The 22,922-nt window shown below is 43.5% G+C and overlaps 2 protein-coding genes across 2 annotated transcripts; both read right to left on the bottom strand.

The window, feature by feature from the left end:
- Window positions 1–306: 306 nt before the first annotated feature.
- On the bottom strand, window positions 307–10,320 carry zw10 (zw10 kinetochore protein). The gene is made up of 15 exons (XM_024012524.2): window positions 10,126–10,320; window positions 6,197–6,331; window positions 5,969–6,070; window positions 5,516–5,753; window positions 4,722–4,874; window positions 4,282–4,476; window positions 3,838–3,989; window positions 3,128–3,310; window positions 2,624–2,853; window positions 2,420–2,491; window positions 2,157–2,326; window positions 1,825–1,955; window positions 1,193–1,324; window positions 860–1,062; window positions 307–690 (listed from the first exon to the last, which is right to left on the bottom strand). Exons 1-15 carry the CDS (start codon window positions 10,228–10,230, stop codon window positions 564–566), a joined length of 2,328 nt encoding a protein of 775 aa, XP_023868292.1. The 5' UTR covers window positions 10,231–10,320; the 3' UTR covers window positions 307–563.
- Window positions 10,321–13,680: 3,360 nt separating this feature from the next.
- Window positions 13,681–15,305, bottom strand: LOC111979965 (G protein-activated inward rectifier potassium channel 4-like). Its single transcript, XM_024010661.2, has 2 exons — window positions 14,111–15,305; window positions 13,681–13,959 (listed from the first exon to the last, which is right to left on the bottom strand). Exons 1-2 carry the CDS (start codon window positions 15,303–15,305, stop codon window positions 13,763–13,765), a joined length of 1,392 nt encoding a protein of 463 aa, XP_023866429.1. The 3' UTR covers window positions 13,681–13,762.
- Window positions 15,306–22,922: the final 7,617 nt, after the last annotated feature.

Below are 22,922 nucleotides of genomic sequence, written 5' to 3'. Positions count from 1 at the left end.
AAAAGTGTTTCAACTTAATCAGCATAATGAATACTACCCTAGTTTGTTGAATTTGATAGGAAAATTTATCGCATAACTAAAATGTACATTAACTGATAGATGTACTGGTTGCTCCATGTAGCTACCAGCACTTCTTCAACCATATTCCTGCATTATCAACTCACAATGTAATTTCTAAGTACACTACAAAATAATTCCAAGCACGAAACATAAATAGTAAAGCATTTGGATTATCATGGTTGAAGAGACATGTAGAAATGTCCCATCTGATCTCTTCAGTTCACATAATGCTCATTCAGAATGCAGTTTCAGGTACAAATAACTTTATGAAATATTGGAGAAAGAAAACAGTTTCATGAAAGGCAATAGCCCTAGCCTTTTGCAGTAATGTGGTAGAGCTTGTCCTCATTGCATTAATGGCTTTGCTGAAAGTAGAAGCGTTATTGGGATTTTAAAACAGCAATTTATATGCCACAGTTCACAACTAGGCATTAAGATATTAATGAACACTTTTCCACAGCAGTGAAGGAAAGTGCTGCGCATATTCGGGTCATCTGTTGGAATCAAGAGTCTTTGATTTTGCTGAGAGCCACCGCCCGCCTCTCAGTGTTCTGGAACAAAGCTCGGATCAGGCTCTTCATCTCGGAACTACAGAACTCCAGTGCCAGAGGCCCTTTGCCCTCCGCCCACCTTCAGACAGGAAACAAAGACAAGTCAGAGTACTCAGTGGTATACCAATAAAACAACGACAACCACAATTCTAAAAGTGTACACACGACTACTATAGATACATATATTTTTTTATTATGATGAAAATGAAATCGCTTTAATGGTGATTTGAGAAGCTCCTTTTTTGTACCTGTCGACTATCTCCTGCAGGTTAGCTCGCAGCACTATGACCAGCTCCTTGAAGGCGATCCACTTTGTCACGTACACGGATACCTCCTCCTGGTACTTCTTGTTCTTGCTCTCCTCAGGCAGAGGAATGAACACCAGGGGTCCTTCTTCGATAATAGTCTGACAGAGGATGTGTAGGTGCTCCCCATCTTCAGTGGAGATATCCTAGAGGAGCAAATTGCATAGAAACCATAGGATGAGGGAGACCACTCATTCAACCAAGATGAACAATATGTGCCCTCTGTAAAATCATGGAGAAAACAAGTCACATTATCAAATAAGAACCTGCCCTCACCTCCAGCGTCATGATTTTGGCAATCAGCTCTGAGATGGCAGTGTTGAGTAGAGTCCCCATGGCTTTACAGTATATGTTGACTGGTAGAACGTCTTGCCAGACTGTGCCCAGCCTCTTCAGCTGATGGATGACCTGCAAATGAAACAAGTCATTTTCAGTGATGGAACAGTGACCACATCCTGTAAGAATTTTAACTGTGCATTTGATACAAGCCAAGCATTTCTAACTTTTGATCTGAAGCTTAAAGGGAGAATTCAGCCAAAAGTTGTTTGGGGCAAATTCCTCTTACCTTGAGTTGTCTTGTAGGCCAGTAGTGACAACATCCACAATAATCCGTTGTTTACTTTTGCCACAGGCATGAGTTAGTATAATTAGCATTGTCCCAACAATTGATGGCCTCCTGCTATGCTAATCATGCTTCCTTCAAAGTTTGACCAAAACATACATTTCCCCTGAACTATCCCTTTAACTGATGCTTAACTCACAATTCTAGAATGTCTGGCTGATAGTTGCCATTTGAGACAACTTCTTTGAAAATACTGGAGATCTAATGCCATATTTGTGGCTACAGTCATCATATGGACAATTGTAGATCTCTTTCAGCTATATTGCTGGTTCACTTGAACACCGACCTGCCTGACGGCCTTGCTGGCTGCGGAGTAGTTCTCCTCGTCATCCAGGTTGGAGAAGTTGCGTGCAGTGGAGAGACGCTCCAGCATCTCTGCTCTCTGGACATTCAGCTGGGCCAGGAAGCACTGAGCGCCTGGGGAACACAGCTAGAGTCAGATAGGAGAATGTACATTTCTAGCTTTCACCAAAACCGGAGTTGGGATGTCTCAAATCTCCCTGGTCTCATCATCCTTTTTGGAAATAAAAACAACAGCAGTTCAACCACCACAAAAGCCCATCAAGAGTGTAGCCATTCTAATGCTGGGCAAGCCATGGGACACGCTCATTCTCTTACCCAGTTTCCTGAAGCCGGGCACCAGGTCCACGAAGGTGGCAGCGCCCTCGCTGAGGGGGTCAGGCAGGTGTGGCCTGAACTGGTGGCCGAGGGTGAGCAGGTGGTGGGCGATGTACATGCAGTTGTTGTGCTGGATGGCTGCCAGGTGGGGGAACTTGAGTAGGTTCCCTCTGGAGAGCAGAGACACAGAGAGAAGTCAGTGAGACAGACAGTCTCGGGGGGGGGAAATGCTAATATAGTAGAAATTAACTGAATATACTCACTTATGGTATGTAGGCACAACATCATAGAACAGCTGGAATATATTCCGCACCGTGAAGAACAGTTGGGTAGCACTTCGAGGGACAAATGAGGGGGGAAAAAAGTAGTGTCATCTTCGCAAAACTAAAAACTTCAGGGAAACACTGGGCTAAAGCTGAAGAGTTAATATTATGTCATCATGTGCAGTGGGTAACATGAGAGCGTACCATTGGCTGGAGCTGCCCACGGCCTCGGACAGCGTGTGCAGGGCCAGCTCCATCAGCTGCTGCACCGACTCGCTGATGCGACACACAGGCAGGCACAGCGTCAGTGCACCCAGCTGCTTCTCGTTCTCCAACTGGGGCGCCTCAAGCTTCTTGGCCTTCTGCTTGCCCTTGTTGTCTCCAGAGCCTGGGCTGGGCAGCTTGGGGACCGAGAGCTTAGAATCTGGTGTGATCTGTTGGCAGGAAGTGATGTTAGAAGTACAGTCAAGTCCAACCTCTGTGCATTTACCTGCAGTGCAAGATGCAAAGCAGTTCACCTGTCCTAGTTGTGTTTATTTTCTCTGGGTATCTGTAGGTTCTGATTTAGTGCATAAATTCACATGTTGCAGTGGCAAGAAACCACATACTGTACATCGGGAGTCATCTGTGTGGCTATTGACTGTGTACCTAATAAATAGAAACCACACAGATAAGACCATGGATAGACTGTAGGAGAACATCACACACTTTTACGGTGTTGTGCATCTCAGAAGTCATCAGCTTGCGTGCCGCCACYATCACGTCTTTGCATTTCTTGCTGGCAAAGTGGCAGTTGATGTCCCGGGCGTACTTGAGCAGCTCGGTGGCGTCTCCTCTGAGGTACTGCATCTCCTTCAGGGACTTCTCAAACTCCTCAGTCTCTTTGATCACCTGGGGGTGAGAACGTACAGGGTGGTATGAATGACAAAATGAAAAGTCTCCTTTCTAGCACGTCTTTGCAGCTAATGTTCTTTACATAGTCTATATCAAGTTATTCATTTGAAAAATATAGTTATTTGTATCTCTTTGATAAAACCAACAGGAACAAACTGCATTGCTTCATCAATTCTGACCTTTTACATGGCAAAATGCAAAGATTGTCTAATTTGTCACATATCTGCTGACAAGGGAAAAAAAGTTTGTTGACGTGTGGCTTGATTGAACCATTTTATGCAGTAAATGTGGAGATTGGTTGAAATGGCGAGCCCTCTTTTTGTACTGCTGTAATGGGTTAGTTTTATGTAATAATARTGCGAGGATTTTGCTATTTTATGTGGAAAGTGTGGTCATTGGTCAAATTTACAAGCCTTTGCATAATATGCGGGGAATTGTTGATTTTGCTAGAAAAATTCTGATCTCAGAATCCTGGAGACTGATAAGGGTCTATTCGGAGTACTTGGTTAGCCTTTGATACATACCACACTGTACTGTTCAAGCTGACTGCTATTGGTTGGGATGGAGTGCAGGAGGCACTCATGGATGATGCAGTGAGACATCTCCTGCCATACCAGGTCTCCCAGTATGACAGACACTTTTCTCTCMCCAACTGATACATCTGCAACGGATACGTCTGCAAAGCAAAACAAAAGAGACGCATCGTTATAGTGCCAATGGCACYGCTCTAAAATGGCGGCTGGCATATCAACTCGTTTCATATTTGCTGTGACCAAAGGATATTTTTTTGTTAAATTGAAACTCAATAATCCTTCTAAACAAGAGACCATGGGCCAGTTTCCCAGATACAGATTAAGCCTAGTCTTGGGACTAAAAAGCATGACCAATGGAGATTCTCCATTGAAATACTGTAGCTTTTTAGTCTCGGACTAGGCTTAATCTGTGTGTGGGAAACCAGGAGTGCCTACCTAGCAGGTGTGTGTGTAGGGTCTTGAGTACCACCAGGACTTTGGTGTAGACCTGCGAGGGACTTGGGTGCTCCTCGGGGGTCTCGGCACACTGGAGAGAGAGTATGGTYCCCTCGCCTTGCTGCTCCGACACCTCCACATTCAGAGAGGGGTACGTGATCAGGGGCTTCAGCAGGTACTTCAGCAGCACCTGGCCTAGAGCGGAGAGAGGCTGGCTGTCTCATGATGGACTAACAGGATGCTATGGAAGCAGCCTCACAGTGTATGTACAGAACAGAGGCGGTCCACATTATTAAAACTCAATAGTCCGATTAATACAAACAGAAAATAATCCTTATTCAAATAATAGGGGGTATTTCACAAGGTGGTTTCAACTTCAATAAAATGTGGTCAGCCTTACAGTAAAAAAAAATAATAATTTACTGGCCACTGGGTCTTACTGAAGAGTTTGATCTTGTGTTGAAGTTCCCCTTGGATGGCCAGGGCCTGGAGGACACAGGAAAGCAAAGGGGGAGGGCTCTGCTGGGGCTCCTTGGTCCCGCCTAGGGTCAGCTGGAGCTCCATCTTCAGGAACGACTTCATCCCCGTCGACTCTGAGGACAGATGGACACACAATCAGTGTCTGTGGTGGCATAACACGGTACCACTGTTCACCTGAGTTAACATGAATCAAGCAGGGCTGGGAATTGCCAGGGACCTCAAGACACGATATTATCACAATATAGTTAGGTGCCGATACGATATGTATTGTGATTCGATGTTCCAAATATATTGCTCACCATATGTCTACTGTATAGGGACAAGAGAGCCATGAGAAACCAGTTTTGATCAGTCATGGAAATAAATTACTGGCTTCTTATTTAAAAAGAAGATGGAGAACAAGCTATGCAGGTACAGCCAACTAACGAAAAAATTATATTGGATATTGTCGAAACGATACTATATAATGTCCAAACACGTAACTATCGATTATCCCCCCCCCATCACTAGAAGAGTGCAATTTACCACAATAAGTCAAATGAAATGTTTTAAATAATAAATTTATATCAGGGGATTCCATGCTATACCCCCAACTGATAACCCTCAGGCAGCTTACTTATCCTCAATACAAGTGCCCTAGAATGGCTACTTGCTACTTACTAACATCGCATGGTCAATAAATTAAGCCGTGTGCTTAAGACGCCAAGCATCAGACCAGCCCCCCCCCCACAATGCCTGGAAGAGTCTTTTTTACCTTTGGAAGGAGGCAGTTTCCAGACAGCCAGTCTCTTCCACTCATCCCCCAGATGGTAGATGAGGTTCTCCCTCTGGACAGTGAGCTCTGAGCTGAGGGCTCTCAGCAGGGGCAGCTCAGAGCCTTTCCACGCCTTCAGAGCGTCTGCACTGTGCCGGGCCTTTTCTAACTGCTTGGCCGAAATGACATAATTCTTCTCCAGTAGGGCTTTGTGAAACTCCTCCATTGCAATGTGAAACTAAATCGACAACAGAAAAACATGTAAATATGCTTTGACATTTACCAATATTATTGATGATCATCCCAAATTCGTGTCTCGGGCCAGGTACACAAGGACAGAACCCAAGTGCTAAATCTGTGCATTATTATAAATAACATTCAGTTTAAACAGGGCCATGTGTAGATATCAGTGGGGACCAGGTTAGAGCTACAGTTGGGAGGGATGTAGGCTACCTCTTCTAGGTGCCTGAGCATGGCAATGACAGTAGTGTTTCTCTCCAGCTGCTGCTTCAGCTTGGCATGTTCAGTCACAGCTGTATGTAGATTATTCTGCACCTGTATACACACACACACACAGTCAACAGTAGATCTCTGCCAACTGTCAATCAAATAACACCTCCAAAAACACAAGGCGAACCATGACCATGACACAATGACCCATGAGTAGTTAGTGAAGCTTACCTCTGTCTCAATGCAGCTTTTGAGGATGTCAATTTCTTTAGAGACCTCTTCGGCCTGTCCCATAAGTGCCTCTGCCCCCTGCATGCTAGGTAGGAACTCATTGTACCTCTTGTTAATAATGTCACATACCTCTTCCTATGGGAGAAACGCAGATGGTGAGTTTGAGGGAAAGAATCAAAGCGTGAGGCAAAGACGAGAAGAGTCAAAGCTATACAACATTGCATAAATATACCCCTGGTAAAAAGAGGCACAATACATTATTTTTCCATTTGGGCAGAGTACGTAGGCACGACCATGACACGTCATTCAACACTGAACAGTGGTGTCTAGGTAGAATGGTCACGAGTGATCAAAAGTTGTATAGTGTGCGAGAGTAAACTAGTAACCTAGCTTCTTACTAAGCTAACTTGTTCAGAACACATTGCTAGACAATTGCTTAGTAAGGCGCTAGCGTAGCTAGCTAGGTAGGTACAGCTACTTCTGACATGATCCTCATCTGTAACGTTATAGCTACTAGTTTGTAGCTACTAGTTTGTAGCTAGCTAGTAACTTTAGTGTAGTCAACTAGACGTGTGTCGTGAACAACATTAGCGTGAGCAACAGTGGAATCGGTGGTTCGCCTTCAAAATAAAAGCTGGTGTTGAGGATATATTGGCACGGGTGTTACGCTTGAGACAAATAATGATTTACATTAAAATTATTTTGATTAATTTATCCATAATATTTAATCTTTCCACAAGATATAGTCCCGACACAAATCTAGGGTTGCTACCCAAGCCGGCTGGTCGTTGGTTCTTTCAGTTCGGTTGCCAGAGACATGACCCAGTCTTTTTCTTCTGTATCTATGGATGTGACCCAGTTGTTCGTTCTAAATGTTCCATTGCCATACTTGCTGCCAACATTCTTATCCCACCTTGCTTGCTAGCTAGCCAACTACGACTAACTTACAGTCAAGTCAAAACAGTGCAGCCCGAATAACAGCAAAGTAGCTGTACTTGCGCTTGTTAAAAGCTGTTTTCTATTGACATTTATTTTGATATATCCATAACAATGAGCTAATGATTGACTGTAATTTTCGATTTCGCCTGGCAAAGAAAATGTGCTCTCTCGTCAGGACAGTGTTGTTCAGAGGATCTGTCTAGCCAACACAATCACTTCAAACTGAAGTTGGAAAGACAGCAAACTAGCTGCACTTAAATGTGTTTGTATTGTAATGAAACAGGCAGGGAGCAGGCCTCGAACCCTCYACCTTCTAGCCCAAAGTCCAGCGAGCTATCGACTGTGCCCCAAAAGCATGCTCAAGCTGCAGAGTCGATATCCGCGTTTATAAACCCAGGGTCGTTACAGTATATATCCCTAAAAAATTATGCCAGCTGATTCATGATTTCAACGCTGAGAAAAGCTGCCTGTCTGTCTCGTCCGGACACGTTCATTACTATGGGACAGCTGGAGATCGAATTTCAATATTGAAACAATGTTGCAAATGTCAGAGACTGACAGCAAGGTTTATATAAATCTCCGCTATTGAAAATCAAATGRTAGTCTAAAAGAAATGGGAGATAATGTCTAGATGCTTTCTATAGTGGAGATCAAGTTCATAAATTGCCTGGCTGGGCTGATGAGACAACGCATTGCCCAGTGAGATGGAAGAGAGTAAAAAAATGTCATAGTTTTAGCTGGTGGTAACTTGTGGAATAGACACTGGATGGAATGCAGTTATAATCAATCAGCATCCAGTATTAGACCCACCGTTGTATAATGCTAAACAAGTAGGGTTTGGCATGGTTATTCAAATGGTCGTTAGTTCGATTACTTAAGTGTATACATTTTTTGGAAGCAAAAACAATAGGACTATTTTAACAATTTAGCTTTGTCTAAAATGAAATAAAAGTATATATGTGACATTGCTACATAACCTACAAGAATAGGCCATGACGTACCACATTCTAATAAAACAGTTTGACAGTTTTTATGAGTACAACTCAACAAGCGTGTGCCTTGTTGTTATTGTCGGTCAATCATAGTGGTGAGGTTGGATATTTAATTTTAGTAGTAAATAGAGAGAGAAAAATATGGGTTTAAGTTCGCTGACGGAGTAGGCTACAATTATCCACCAACAGGTAGGCTGTTTTTTAATATGAATGGAGTTGTTGTAGACAAGGACGGGGAGTGCAGCAAAATAGCCTCAATTGGCTAGCCTTGCTACGTTAGCTGGATAACTTAGCTAGCTACTGCTCTGCATTTCAGGAATCAAAGTAGCAAGTAACCCTGGTGCACTGTTAAATTATTTACCCATTTAAACAATTTGTTTTTGGATGAAAGCTGTTTTTGTAATGCCCTCAATGGCTTTCATGTGTTTCAAACATGAGCTCGTCTGAGGTGTGATTCCTCGACTCTATGCCCGTCGAGTCCCGGTGTCAACTCCCATTTCTGTGTGTCAAGCTTCTGTATTTTTGCAACGGAGGTAACTAGTTGCCATAGTCTACTTCGAGTGGGTGGCTGTTGATGTCCTAGGTCAGGGTTCTCCAACCCTGTTCATGAGAGCTACCTTCCTGTAGGTTTTTGCTCCAACCCGTTGTAACTAACCTGATTCAGTTTATCAACCAGCTAATTATTGAATCAGATGAGCTAGATTATGGTTGGAGTGAAAACCTACATGATGGTAGTTATCCACGAACAGGGTTGGAGAGCCCTGTCCTAGGCAAATAATCAAAGCAAGGCATCCGCTAAACGTTTTGGAAATGACAAATACACTTTCTCATCCACAAAACGCATCTCAAGTGCAAATATGGTTCAGCAGCATTGTTATTAGGAAGGACCTACCATGTATCGATAAAATAGTGATTATGATCACACTTCAATTTAAATATTATGGGGACACCTATACATTTGGCAGCAAATTACGAGTTACCAGTGTAGTCTAGACAGGACATTGAAATATATTCACGCATACAATAAAACCCAGGCTTCTGTCATAAGAGTCAATCCAACTTGAAAAAATTAATGACGAGGCAGTTTGGAAAAACTGAATCCTGTGTGAATCTTCCTCTGGAATAACACACATATTTGGATAACAATTACAAAACCAACCTCTCTAGTAATAGCCTACCCATCTGAATAGGGCTATAATATGGCAAAGAATAGGCTCATCTGCGTAGAAAAATATTATAGTTCCTACACATCACATATAGTCAAAATAGGCCTTTTATAGGCTAAGTTAATGAGCAACATCGTGCTCATGTCAGTACTCTAAAACGCAAACGTAGTCTTACGAGTAGGATTCTGCAATAATGACGTGGAGTGTATATGTGTGCGTATTCATTTTAGCGTGTTTTGGGAGTCGAGCAGGAGTTGACAGCAACCACAGTAGTCGGAGTTGACTGTGCACGACTACGGAAGTGTTGGACTGGATGACAGTTTCTATCCATTGCAGCGCTGCGATTGGTTTCCAAATATTCTGGGGCGGGGCTTAGCGAAGGGTCAATTGTGGCATGATTCGATTATTTTTATACGTTTGCATCGGTTTCAATGGGGACCTTTATTTTGAAGACAACCCGCCGATTCCAGAATTTCCACTATGTTGCTCGCGCTAATGTAATGTTGTTCACCACACAATGGGACACCTAGCTGCCACCAATAAGGCTGTTGGCATCTAGCTAACGATAGTTAGCAATTGGCTAGCAGCTAACGTTAGTTAGCTAGGCTAACATTAGTTACTTAAGACAGCCAATCGGGGTAGTTAGCTAGATGAGGCTAGCTAGCATAGCAATTTAGCAAGACCGTTTCGAACGATGAAACCAAAAGTTTTAAACGAGTTCGAACGATAAAATCACGTTATATACAATGAGCTATATAGCTTTGTGTAAAAGTTAGCCGAATGTTTTGATTATTTCGCGGGCTAGATAACGTTAGCTAAATCGCTTGCTTACCTTAGTTTCTTCAACTTTCCGTGACAGCTTGCTTATTTTACCATTGAGATCTTCTTTTTCAAGTTTACCAGAACTAGCAAGGACTTCTGTCACGAAAGATGCCATAGTTGGAGAACAGCTGGCTGGCTAGCACCAAAATCCTTCAGGGCTGTGTGCAGGTTGAAGAAGCCCGCTCACAATAACCAATCAAATCTGCGTTCCACTTCGTTATACGCCCAGCCTAGACGAGGGTTTCCCAAACTCGGTCCTGTCCTGTTGTTTCCCCCCCCCCACGGGGTGCACGTTTTGTTTTTTTGCCCGAGCACTCCACAGCCGACTGAAATAACCAACTCATTATCAAGCTTTGATTATTATTATTTTTCAATTGGAGGGGGGGGGGGGGTGTAAAGGCTGTTCTGAGGGCAAAAAGGGCTTAGTAGAATGCACAAGGTGCAATTTCGAAATTGGGTAGTGCATCTTCAGTTTTCCTGTTGTCATGTTAGTCATTACATACCCATCTATAACTTGTCAGAAATGTCCAGATCAACTAGCCCATGTCAGCGAATGTTTTTTTTTTAACCTAGGTTTTGTTGTAATGTTTGATTTACTCGAATACACAGACATGACAACATTTATAGAATTGCAAGAAAATGAGCTTTAAAACTGCAAAAATGTCTCCAACAAGAGGGATGTGAACAGTTTGTGTCATGAACAGTGCTTGTGCCCATAGAAATACACACGCACGAGATTCCTCAATGCTGGAAAGGGGGCCTGAGTGAAGAAGTTTAGGAACCCCTTGTCTAGACTAGGGCAGAAATATTTCCAAAACTTCCAACTACCAAATAATGCTTCCCCTTATGTGAAAGGACTAATATCATGACTTGAGAGTGGAAATGCATTTTGAGTAGAAGTTATACTGAACCAAAAAAGCAATACTGAACAATACCATGGTCCATAGCATGTCAAGTTACATTTACCTTTATTTAACTAGGCAAGTCAGTTAAGAACAAATTCTTATTTTCAATGACGGCCTAGGAACTTGTTCAGGGGCAGAACAACAGATTTTTACCTTGTCAGCTCGGGGATTTGATCTGGCAACCTATCGGTTACTAGTCCAACGCTCGAACCACTAGGCTACCTGCCGCCCCAACATCATGGTATTGTTCAGTTGTCAGTTGTCTTACCAACAAATAATGTTGCTACATGCAACAAAAATAGGAAATTGGAGGGCTGCTGGTCTGATGCCAGCTATGAATCACTACTGTTGTGCCCTTGAGCAAGGCAAAATGGCTGTCCATCCAGAGGCCATCTCCAAGGCAAATGGCTCTCCAACCAGGGGTGCTGCACCATGACTGACTGACCCTGTGCATGTCTGGACTGGGAGTGTTAGAAAAAAAGAGTATGTTCGAATCAAATTGACAATGATCTATTCTAATCTATTGATAAATCAGCAACTACAGTAGATAATTGGAGTAGAGTTGTACTCTCAAAGGGAGTGCCATTTATGTGATAAAAGCAGCGTTTGGTGTATTTCACAACTTTTTCTTGGATATACAGAGCTGGAACCTATTATAAACTATAAATCACGAGTCCCTTTATGTGAAAGGACAAAAATCCAAGTTTAATGTGTCAAAAGGCAACCATATTTGAAAACTCTGTGGGAGAACACATTTCAAGGCACTGTATAGGACTGATATGTGTAATGCATTTGCATCAAGGATAGAGTACATATAATATAGAAACAGATTAACGACACTGACATCCTTCAAATGTATCACATTTTGAATCATAATGGCCATATCACTACATCATCATGCATTCATAATCACCATGAAAATACACTTGACTACAAATAAGGAACACAATATTTGTGCAGTACTTAGCACATTGTGATTTAAAACAAACAGACTGAAGATGTAACAAGCCTTCAAAACAACAACAAAACTGACAAAAACAAGAGGGGAGCAGGAGCAACCCCTGTAGTGATTGGCGCAATAATTCTATGATTTAGGAGGTAGCAGTTAACACATAACTACAACTATCCATTATAAACCATAAACTAGACACACAGATAAATAAACAGTATTGTAAACTAACAAAGCATGGAGTCATGGCTGCATACTCATTTCTACACTTAACCAGGATTGGATAACTTCTTTGTAAATCACCCACATGAATGCTGTCACTCAACAAAGTTCAAATTCTGGTTAAGGGTGTACAGTGTATTCGGAAGGTATTCAGACCCCTTCCCTTTTTCTACATTTTGTTACGTTATAACATTATTCTAAAATTGATTAAATAAAAAAAAATCATCCATCTACACACAATACCCCATGACAGAGCGAAAACAGGTTTTTAGAAATTTATTAAAAATAAAACACATAACTATTCAGACCCTTTGCTATGAGACTCGAAATTGAGCTCAGGTGCATCCTGTTTCCATTGATCATCCTTGAGATGTTTCTATAACTTGGTTGGAGTCCACCCGCGACATGATTTGTAAAGGCACACACCTGTCTATATAAGTTCCCACAGTTGACATTGCATGTCAGAGCAAAAACCAAGCCATGAAATCAAAGGAATTGTGCGTAGAGCTCCGAGACAGGATTGTGTCGAAGGCACAGATCTAGGGAAGGGTACCAAAACCTTTCTGCAGCATTGAAGGTCCCCAAGAACACAGTGGCCTCCATCATTCTTAAAGTTAAGAATTGGATAACACCAATACTCTTCCTGGAGCTGGCCGCCCGGCCAAACTGAGCAATCAGGGGAGAAGGGCCTTGAAAACCAAGATTAAACTCTTTGGCCTGAATGCCAAGCGTCACGTCTGGAAGAAACCTGGCACCATCCCTACAGTGAAGCATGGTGGTGGCAGCATTATGCTGTGGGGATGTTTTTCAGCAGCAGGGACTGGGAGACTAGTCAGGATCGAGGGAAAGATGAACAGTGCAAAGTACAGAGAGATCCTTGATGAAAACCTGCTCCATACCTCTCAGGACCTCAGACTGGGGTGAAGGTTCACCTTCCACAGGACAACGACCCTAAGCACACAGCCAAGACAACTCAGGAGTGGCTTCGGGACAAGTCTCTGAATGTCTTTGAATGGCCCAGCCAGACCCCGAACTTGAAACCGATCGAACATCTCTGGAGATACCTGAAAATAGCTATGCTGCGACGCTCTCCATCCAACCTGACAGAGCTTGAGAGGATACGCAGAGAAGAATGGGAGAAACTCCCCAAATACAGGTGTGCCAAGCTTGTAGCGTCATACCCAAGAAGACTCTAGGCTGTAATCTTTTGGTACTTCAACAAAGTACTGAGTAAAGGGTCTGAATACTTATGTAAATGTGATATTTACAAATGTACAATTTTTTTTTGTCATTATGGGGTAGTGTGTGTAGATTGAGGGAAAACATTTTTAAAATAAATTTTAGAATAAGGCTGTTACGTAACAAAATMTGGAAAAAGTCAAGGGGTCTGAATACTTTCCGAACGCACTGTAGATTAGCATGTCAATGTGTAATTCTTGGAGAATGTTTGTCCACAATATTAGAGACAACAGGAAAGTTAATTTTAAGAAGGGAAACCTAGGCATTCACAAGTATGGGCCTTGAAATTCCATTAATACAAGGGCTGTTTGCTCAGTGTGTATAGTCCTGATCTAAAATAGGACCTCGTCTTCTTTTTCATCACTCTTCTCTTTAGCACTAAGGGTGAGGGTATGTACTGGGAAGGTTTTATCAAATACACTATGGTCCACCCGGTAAGACCCTTTTTCCAGAGACATGCAGGATTCAAATCTGTGGCCCCACAGAATCTCCTCCTCAGTATAAGAGGTTCTGGCTTGGCATGTCATACCTACAACACAAAGGAGACAGCACAGCAAGGCAATTATGAAACGTTTAATCTTTACACATCTAGCTCTTATGCTACAGTCACAGACATGAAGACATTAAAACTTGTTCAAATGATTTTAGATATCACATTCTAACATTCAAAGCCAACCAACCTGATGCCTCCACGATTCCCTCCAGAATGATGATGATCTCAAATCTCTCCCTTGTCAGACGCTCAGCCCCTATTTCCCAGAAGGGACTGCTTTCATTGATGACATGGGTGATGGTCTGAGGCTCGACCAACAGAAGCCTGTCTCCTCCGGTATCGTAGCCCAGGTTGATCTCGGACTGCTCCAGCGGTATGAACTCCCCTTCCTTGGTCTGTCTGGACTTAATAAGCTTGGCTCGAATCTTGGCGTCCACCATGTGACTCGCCCTCAGGTCTCCAATGCGGAAGAGAAGGCAGAGTTTCTCGTCACGCTCCGATATGACACAGTGTTTGCTGAAGATCAGAGTCTGGGCCCTTTTCTGAGGCCTGGAGATTTTGACGAACATGCAGCCGACCATGAGGGCGTCAATGATTGAGCCAATGATAGACTGGGCCATGAGGAGAACCACTCCCTCCATGCAGTTGGCCGTCACCAATCTGGAGCCGTAGCCAATGGTCCTCTGGCTCTCCACCGACAGAAGCAGGGCGGAGATGAAACTGTCCACGTTCTCGAAGCACGGCTGCCATTGCGGGTCGTGGACGTGGGCCACGTCGTCCCGCAGCCAGGCGTCTAGGAAATAGATCTCTGCGAAGGCCACCCACGTAACAATGTAGCACATGGTAAAGACAAAGAGGAACCAGCGGTACTTCAGGTCCACCAGAGTGGTGAAGATGTCCGAGAGGAAACGGCTCTTGTCCTCGATGGGGCCCAGGTTCACTTGGCACTTCCCGTCTTTGGTGACGTAGCGTTGACGCTGCTTGTTGGCGGTACCGTAATTTGACCTCCCTTCACCTAGAAGTTTGCAGCGCGGCTTGTGGGGCTTGTTCTCACCACTTGTGCCTTGGTTGGGGCTATGGGTGCTATCAAAGGGGCCACCAGAAGGAGCGCCTGAGTACCACCTGGAGCTGAAGCGCTTGAGGTGGCGTCTGCGGTGAGCATGGTGAGCAGTGGCAGGCTCCTCTGGCTCCTCAGTGGGAATTATGTACTGGCCGGTGTCTACCTCCCGGCTGATCAATCCTGCAACAACCCTATGGGAGGCTGGGCTCTTGGGATGTGACTGGGGGGATGCAGAGGGGACTGGGTGGGGTGGGAGAGCTGGGATGTTATTTGTGCTGGGGAAGAGAGAGGCTCTTCTGGAGTGGAGCATCTTCACGGCCATGTTGGTTTTTGCTACAACCTAAAAACAAATATACATATACTGTATATCAATTGACTGACTCGTACATTACATACATGATCTACAATGTATTTGTGATGGAAACAGAGTGTCCAGTGTACACACAACCCACTGAACAATATCCCAAAACACAAATGAACGAAATTGACTCTGCAATAGGTACCTTCTTTGGATATGGGGTAAAGCGCGTTGACTCTGGGGGTGGTCTAGGGAGATATGCCAGGAGATGTCTGGCTGTGAGAGCCTTTGCTGGGGGAATGGAGTTCCTGCGAGTGGCAATTCTCATAGGACTCCTGTAGTCTCCATTATGGGGCTCGTGTAATGTCACCCTGCTGCACATCATGGTGGAAACCATCACAGAGACTACTGTAGATTCCTGTGCTCTGTGTGGCAACTGAGCTGCCGAGGGCTCAGGAAGTTGATTTCGTGTTCCTGTTGAAGCAATAGAATCTGATTGAGGTGTCACACAATTAACCACCACTACAGAGGAAAGAGGAGACTAAATGAAACTCTTCCACCAGGCAATACTGGTTGAACTTACCTCCTCCTGTCCTGATAATTTACAGTCATACGCTGTATGTCAAAGTTGAGGAATTGCTAGAACGTTAAATCCAGCTGTGGGTCAGTGGGTGTATGACAGATTTCTGATACGGAGGGACTTCTTCCACCAGATGGTTACCTCTCCCTCAGTATAATTTCTTACATCATTCCTCCCCCTCTCATCCCACCCCGATGACCTTTCAGATCATTCTAATGTGACGTGCGTTGTGTGATATCATCGGTCTCTGCTGGATCTAATTAAACATCCAGGATTATGACTAATCCCTTTAAATTAATCTGGGAACAACCAAGTAGCATGGTGATGGATTTTGAGGAGATTACGGTCTTACTCTTAGTTACGAGGGTTTAGGTAATTGTTTTTCCCCAGATGTGGTCAAATAAACCCTGGGCAAGTCTCTATTATTTCTTGTGGTCACTGTTACTGTTTGTGTTGTCACTCTCTCCTCTACTGGTCCGCCAAACAGCTCGTAGCAGCAGACGTGCTGCGCTACGTGTAGGATTTTGGAACACGTCAATATCGACTCTGACTCCAGAGTGCAGTAGACCATGAACTGCCCAAGGCATTGTAATCAACAGTGCAAATTAAGGCTTGCACTCCAAATGATGTAGAGGAAAATCTAGAGATGTATAATAAACCCTTATCTGTAGAATAGTTGAGATGCTACATTTATGATGTGTCGCTAACATCTTCTTCATAAGTGTTGATTTTACACGGATGGGGCTTCACCAATTCTGAGATGTGTGGCCCATTACTAAAAGTTACATAATACTGTAAAAAAAAAAAAAAATACGTTGCTTTTTTTAGTTGTAACCTTACAACAACCTCCATATAACCAGACCAACACGAGAAGGAATTAGCTAGAACAACCAGGGAAACTATAAAAATACAAACAGAGGAGGAAAGTAGAGGATGGAGGAATGTATGTCTGTACATTAAGGAGAGTCATCACAACTAACTGCCAAAAGAAAGAAACAACCAACTAAACCATACCTGAATAGAGATGCTAGTATTTGTTCTCAGTTTCAGATCATCTTCCACATGAGATATAACGAGAGCAGCTATCAACAAAAAAAAGAAGCAGGATAGCTTTTTGAGTGGTAAAGCTGGTGCTGTGGTGCCTCTCCGGTGATGTCAAGGCGAACTGGCAGGGCGCCTGCTGTCCAGCTGCGGACCAGAGGCCCCCCCCCCCCCCACACACAGTCGCCCCAGCCCTCTGCCATTGGTCTGATCACACAGGGAGGTCAGCTGTTAATCTGCTCGTGAGGTCAGCAGGGCTGGTGAGCTGTGCAGCCAGAAAGTAGTGCATAAACAAACACAATGTACAGTGCATTTGGAAAGTTCAGACCCCTTTACCTTTTCCATATTTTGTTACGTTACAGCCAGGGTTGGGGAGTAACGGATTACATGTTAATTTTTTTTATTTAACCTTTATTTAACTAGGCAAAATAAAGTATATAGCTAGGTATCATCATCTAACAATGACATTTTTGGACGATACTGATATCCAATATTTTCCTTGCCCCAAAAAAATGATACCTATAACTGATATTTTAGCAGCCTTTTAAGCATTCTAGTACAGTTAAATAGTTAACACACACATGGACGCAGTGGTCTAAGGCACTGCATCTCAGTGCAAGAGGCATCACTACAGTTCCTGGTTCGAATCCAGGATGTATCACATCCGGCCGTGATTGAGCACAGCGTCGTCCGGGTTTCGCCAGGGTAGGCCGTCATTGTAAATAAGAATTTGTTCTTAACCGACTTGCCTATATAAACTCTTCACAGTTGTGTTCTGTGTATGTCACCGAGTAGACTGATACCCATTTTCATTGTTTAACATTATCTACCAATTGTAACCTTCTTCATCACTTTCAAATAGCTACTTTTATTTTGAAGGCAAACCGAAAATTCCACTATTGTGCCTAATCCTTAGTGTGGCTAGCTTTACAACACATAACCCGGTCTGGTGGAGCCTCACTAGCCAGACGAAGCTAGCTGACTGCTTATAGCTTTGGGCAACCGGGTTAAGTATCGGAAACTCACCCCATTCCGTACAAATGTGCGCAACCGCAACATTCAAACGAGGCTACAAAGAAAACTAATGGGACTGTAGCGACTGTGTTGACTTCAAAATCGGGGGTGTGAACTAGGTTTCTATTCAAGCGTTGATCGACATGGTAATGGCTCTATAGTATTGGAGAAAAGTTGAAAAAAACGGACCCTCGGTTACATCGTGGCGTGTCATGTCGTAACGTACAGCACGCATAAAGCAACTATTTCTGTCTTACAATCTCTCTCCACCAGGTGTAGCACTTCTCTCATCCTTTAAAAACAAGAAATGGAGAGTGACGGGGTAAGGGGGGATACCTAGTCATTTTTTGCGTCATCATTGTATGCAATCATCATTCTCAAAGCCGCTGTTTACTTCTAAGATCATTTTAGCACCGCCCTAAAAACCCGATTCAAATTCGACACAAACCTTCAAATAGGTATGTAATGACACATTATATAAACTTTTTATAGTGTTTTATTTACATTTTAGAGGCGATAAGGTGATAAGTTGGACAGATCGAGTGAAAACACGGGCAGTGTTTAGGTCATGTAATTGATTCGGTTGGAAAGGGGAGAAATTGTGCTTTAAAATGGTATTGACATTACAGTTGATCTGGAAGTATTATGTTTTTGGGGCGCTAAAATAAGGGCAATTGTACGGACCAAGGCGATGTACGAGTTTACGTGAGTTTACATTAGCTGGCTAGCTATTTATTTTCATGAACTGAAGTTCATTTTCAATTGGCGAACAACAAGTGGCTACCTAGCTAATACTTACTCACAAGGATTCCTAAATCATTGCTAAGAATAATGTTAATGACTGCAGTTTCTACTGGTCATTGTTTTCAGGCTGGTTGTATTGGAGCTAGCTAGTTACCCCAGAAGTTGCGGTCGAACAAATAATGTTTTTTTACCAACGCGGTATTGTAAACACATCGTTCGTGGCCGGTGTTTGCTTGTTTGCAGACGTTTTTGTACAGCTTTGACAGTGCTACTAATAGTAGTGGTGGCGCTTGGCTTGCAAGTGCAAATTCAGAACACAACATTCTATAATAGAACTGTGTTATTTCACGGTCATATTAAAAGCTTATTCAGCGTGTCAAATAGTGTTATTGCAAATAGTGTTATTTGATGTGCATCTTTTTTTGACACGGAAAGACCCAAAAAAGCGTTCCATAATATGTTGTGAAGCTAATAGCAGTGACAACTGTGTAACTCCGGTAGGGCAACATCTGGAAAAATAGCCACTTGGTAGTGTGTACTGGTGCTCGACCAGTCACGAAAGCCAATATCACCCACTACAGAGAACGGTTGACTGTCAAGGGCAATGAATTCCATTATCGTGGCCTTGATGGATTTCGCCTTTGCGTTGTCTTGCTGAAATGTTCTTAGTCTTTCAAATGACTGCTTGATCCACACAGGATACATTGTGGGCTAGGTTAGGAATGCTCTGTTGCATGTGTACCTAAGTTATATAGGTATGCACGTCAGCTTTGAAATATGTTTTGCACATCGTTAATGTAGACATTAGGCCGATACCGATGTTGGCATTTTTAGCTAATATCGCCGATTCCGACATGTTCACCAATATATCTGCATCCCTAAAATAAAGTTACATGTAATCAGTTACATGTAAGGGATGACAAAAAACAGCAACTGTAATCTTTTACCAGCTAAAATATTGTAATCAGATTATAAATACTTTTGAAAAACTAGATCACTTTTAAATTCAGAAAGGATGTTTGTGGAAAAAAATCTTTGACACTTCTCAGTTTTCTCAATGACTATCAAATCAGCATTGAAAAAAGGCACAACTTTAAGTTTGTTCCACCTGAGAGAGTCTTACCACAAGTCAGAGACCACTATGATGACACACCAAATGTGTTAGATGGATCGCGGAAAAAGAGCATGAAAAGACTTTTGTAGGCTACAGTCCAAGCTATGTCTTCCAAAAGATTATCCAACTTGAATAAATGATTGGAGGTAAGGATGACAGCAGTGGTGTAGTCTACGGGGATACGGATATCACTTATTATTGATATCTACTGGAAACATGACCGAAAACAAACAGTGTAGCTATTCCCTCCGCAAGGCAATCAAACAAGCTAAGTGTCAGTATAGAGACAAAGTAGAATTGCAATTCAACGGCTCAGACACAAGAGGTATGCGGCAGGGTCAACAGTCAATCACAGATTACAAAAAGAAAACCAGCCCCGTCGCGGACCAGGATGTCTTGCTCCCAGACAGACTACATAACTTCTTTGCTCGCTTTGAGGACAATACAGTGCCACTGACACGGCCCGCTACCAAAACCTGCGGACGTGAGTAAAACATTTAAACGTGTTAACCCTCGCAAGGCTGCAGGCCCAGACGGCATCCCCAGCCGCGTCCTCAGAGCATGCGCAGACCAGCTGGCTGGTGTGTTTATGGACATATTCAATCAATCCTTATCCCAGTCTGCTGTTCCCACATGCTTCAAGAGGGCCACCATTGTTCCTGTTCCCAAGAAAGCTAAGGTAACTGAGCTAAACGACTACCGCCCCCTTGCACTCACTTCCGTCATCATGAAGTGCTTTGAGAGACTAGTCAAGGACCATATCACCTCCACCCTACCTGACACCCTAGACCCACTCCAATTTGCTTACCGCCCCAATAGGTCCACAGACGACGCAATCGCAACCACACTGCACACTGCCCTAACCCATCTGGACAAGAGGAATACCTATGAGAATGCTGTTCATCGACTACAGCTCAGCATTTAACACCATAGTACCTCCAAACTCGTCATCAAAGCTCGAGACCCTGGGTCTCCACCCCGCCCGGTGCAACTGGACTGGACTTCCTGACGGGCCGCCCCCAGGTGGTGAGGGTAGGTAACAACATCTCCACCCCGCTGATCCTCAACACTGGGGCCCCACAAGGGTACGTTCTGACCCTCTCCTGTACGCCCTGTTCACCCACGACTGCGTGGCCATGCACGCCTCCAACTCAATCACCAAGTTTGCGGACGACACTACAGTGGTAGGCTTGATTACCACAACGACGAACGGCCTACAGGGAGGAGGTGAGGGCCCTCGGAGTGTGGTGTCAGGAAAATAACCTCACACTCACGTCAACAAAACAAAGGAGATGATTGTGGACTTCAGGAAACAGAGGGAGCACCCCCTATCCACATCGACGGGACAGTAGTGGAGAGGGTAGTAAGTTAAGTTCCTGGCGTACACACCACGGACAAACTGAATTGGTCCACCCACACAGACAGAGTTGTGAAGGCGGCGCAGCAGCGCCTCTTCAACCTCAGGAGGCTGAAGAAATTCGGTGTCACCAAAAGCACTCACACAACTTCTACAGTTGCACAATCGAGAGCATCCTGTCGGGCTGTATCACCGCCTGGTACGGCAACTGCTCCGCCCACAACCGTAAGGCTCTCCAGAGGGTAGTGAGGTCTGCACAACACATCACTGGGGCAAACTACCTGCCCTCCAGGACACCTACACCACCCGATGTCACAGGAAGGCCATAAAGACCATCAAGGACAACAACCACCCGAGCCACTGCCTGTTCACCCCGCTATCATCCAGAAGGCGAGGTCAGTACAGGTGCATCAAAGCAGGGACCGAGAGACTGAAAACAGCTTCTATCTCAAGGCCATCAGACTGTTAAACAGCCACCACTAACATCGACTGGCTGCTGCCAACATACTGCCTCAACTCCAGCTCACTTTAATAATGGAAATTGATCAAAATGTATCACTAGCCACTTTAAACAATGCCACTTAATATAATGTTATGTATATACTGTACTCTATATCATTTCTATATCATTTACTGCATCTTGCATCTTTATTAATACATGTATCACTAGCCACTTTAAACTATGCACTTATGTTTACATACCCTACATTACTCATCTCATATGTATATACTGTACTCGATACCATCTACTGCATCTTGCCTATGCCGTTCTGTACCATCACTCATTCATATATCTTTATGTACATATTCTTTATCCCTTTACACTTGTGTGTATAAGGTAGTAGTTGTGGAATTGTTAGGTTAGATTACTTGTTGGTTATTACTTCATTGTCGGAACTAGAAGCACAAGCATTTCGCTACACTCGCATTAACATCTGCTAACCATCTGTATGTGACAAATAAAATTTGATTTGATGTGAATTGCACTGCTGCTCTCATTTAGCTATTTGCGCCTTTCGGATTGTGGCTGTTGTGGATGGCTGTTCACAAAAGTAAATGTGAATTTGAATCCAATAATGGTTGAATTCAAGAAGTTAAGCTGCCTATCAATCATTGTTTTTGAAACCAGTGGACAGCCAGTGAAAAATGCGCTCTTGCAGCAGCTGCATAGTGACGATCCCAGCCTATGGAATAAAAGTAGGGCTTTTATTGCTCATCTAATTCATGCTGATGAAAAAAAAGAAATCCATAGGCCGAATGGACACATGCTCAAACTCACACACTTTTGATAGACGTAAAGGGGCAATTTGTATTTGCTACATCCATTTTTTGACTTCTAAATTATATATATATCCATTGATTCTGGAAGAATAAAATGTATAAATGCCTCATGAGCTTAGTTCAACTTTCACACTCCAAATATTTCTCCAATGTTTGTAAACATTATAAATATAAACAAACACTGCCTCATAACATGGTTAAAACAAGCAAGATAACGCTGGAGTGGCTTCGGGACAAGTCTCTGAATGTCCTTGAGTGGCCCAGCCAGAGCCCGGACTTGAATCCAATCGAACATCTCTGGAGAGATCTGAAAATAGCTGCAGCAACGCTCCCCATCCAACCTGACAGAGCTTGAGAGGACCTGCAGAGAAGAATGGAAGAAACTCCCAAATAAAGGTGTGCCAAGCTTGTAGTGTCATACCCAAGAAGACTCAAGGTTGTAATCGCTGCCAAAGGTCCTTCAACAAAGTACTGAGTAAAGGACTGAATACTTATGTAAATGTGATATCA

Source organism: Salvelinus sp. IW2-2015, linkage group LG20 (assembly GCF_002910315.2).
Source record: "Salvelinus sp. IW2-2015 linkage group LG20, ASM291031v2, whole genome shotgun sequence".
In the NCBI taxonomy this organism is placed as follows: Eukaryota; Metazoa; Chordata; class Actinopteri; order Salmoniformes; family Salmonidae; genus Salvelinus; species Salvelinus sp. IW2-2015.
Note: the sequence above shows the minus strand (reverse complement) of the source record. Positions and strands in the feature narration are given on the sequence as shown.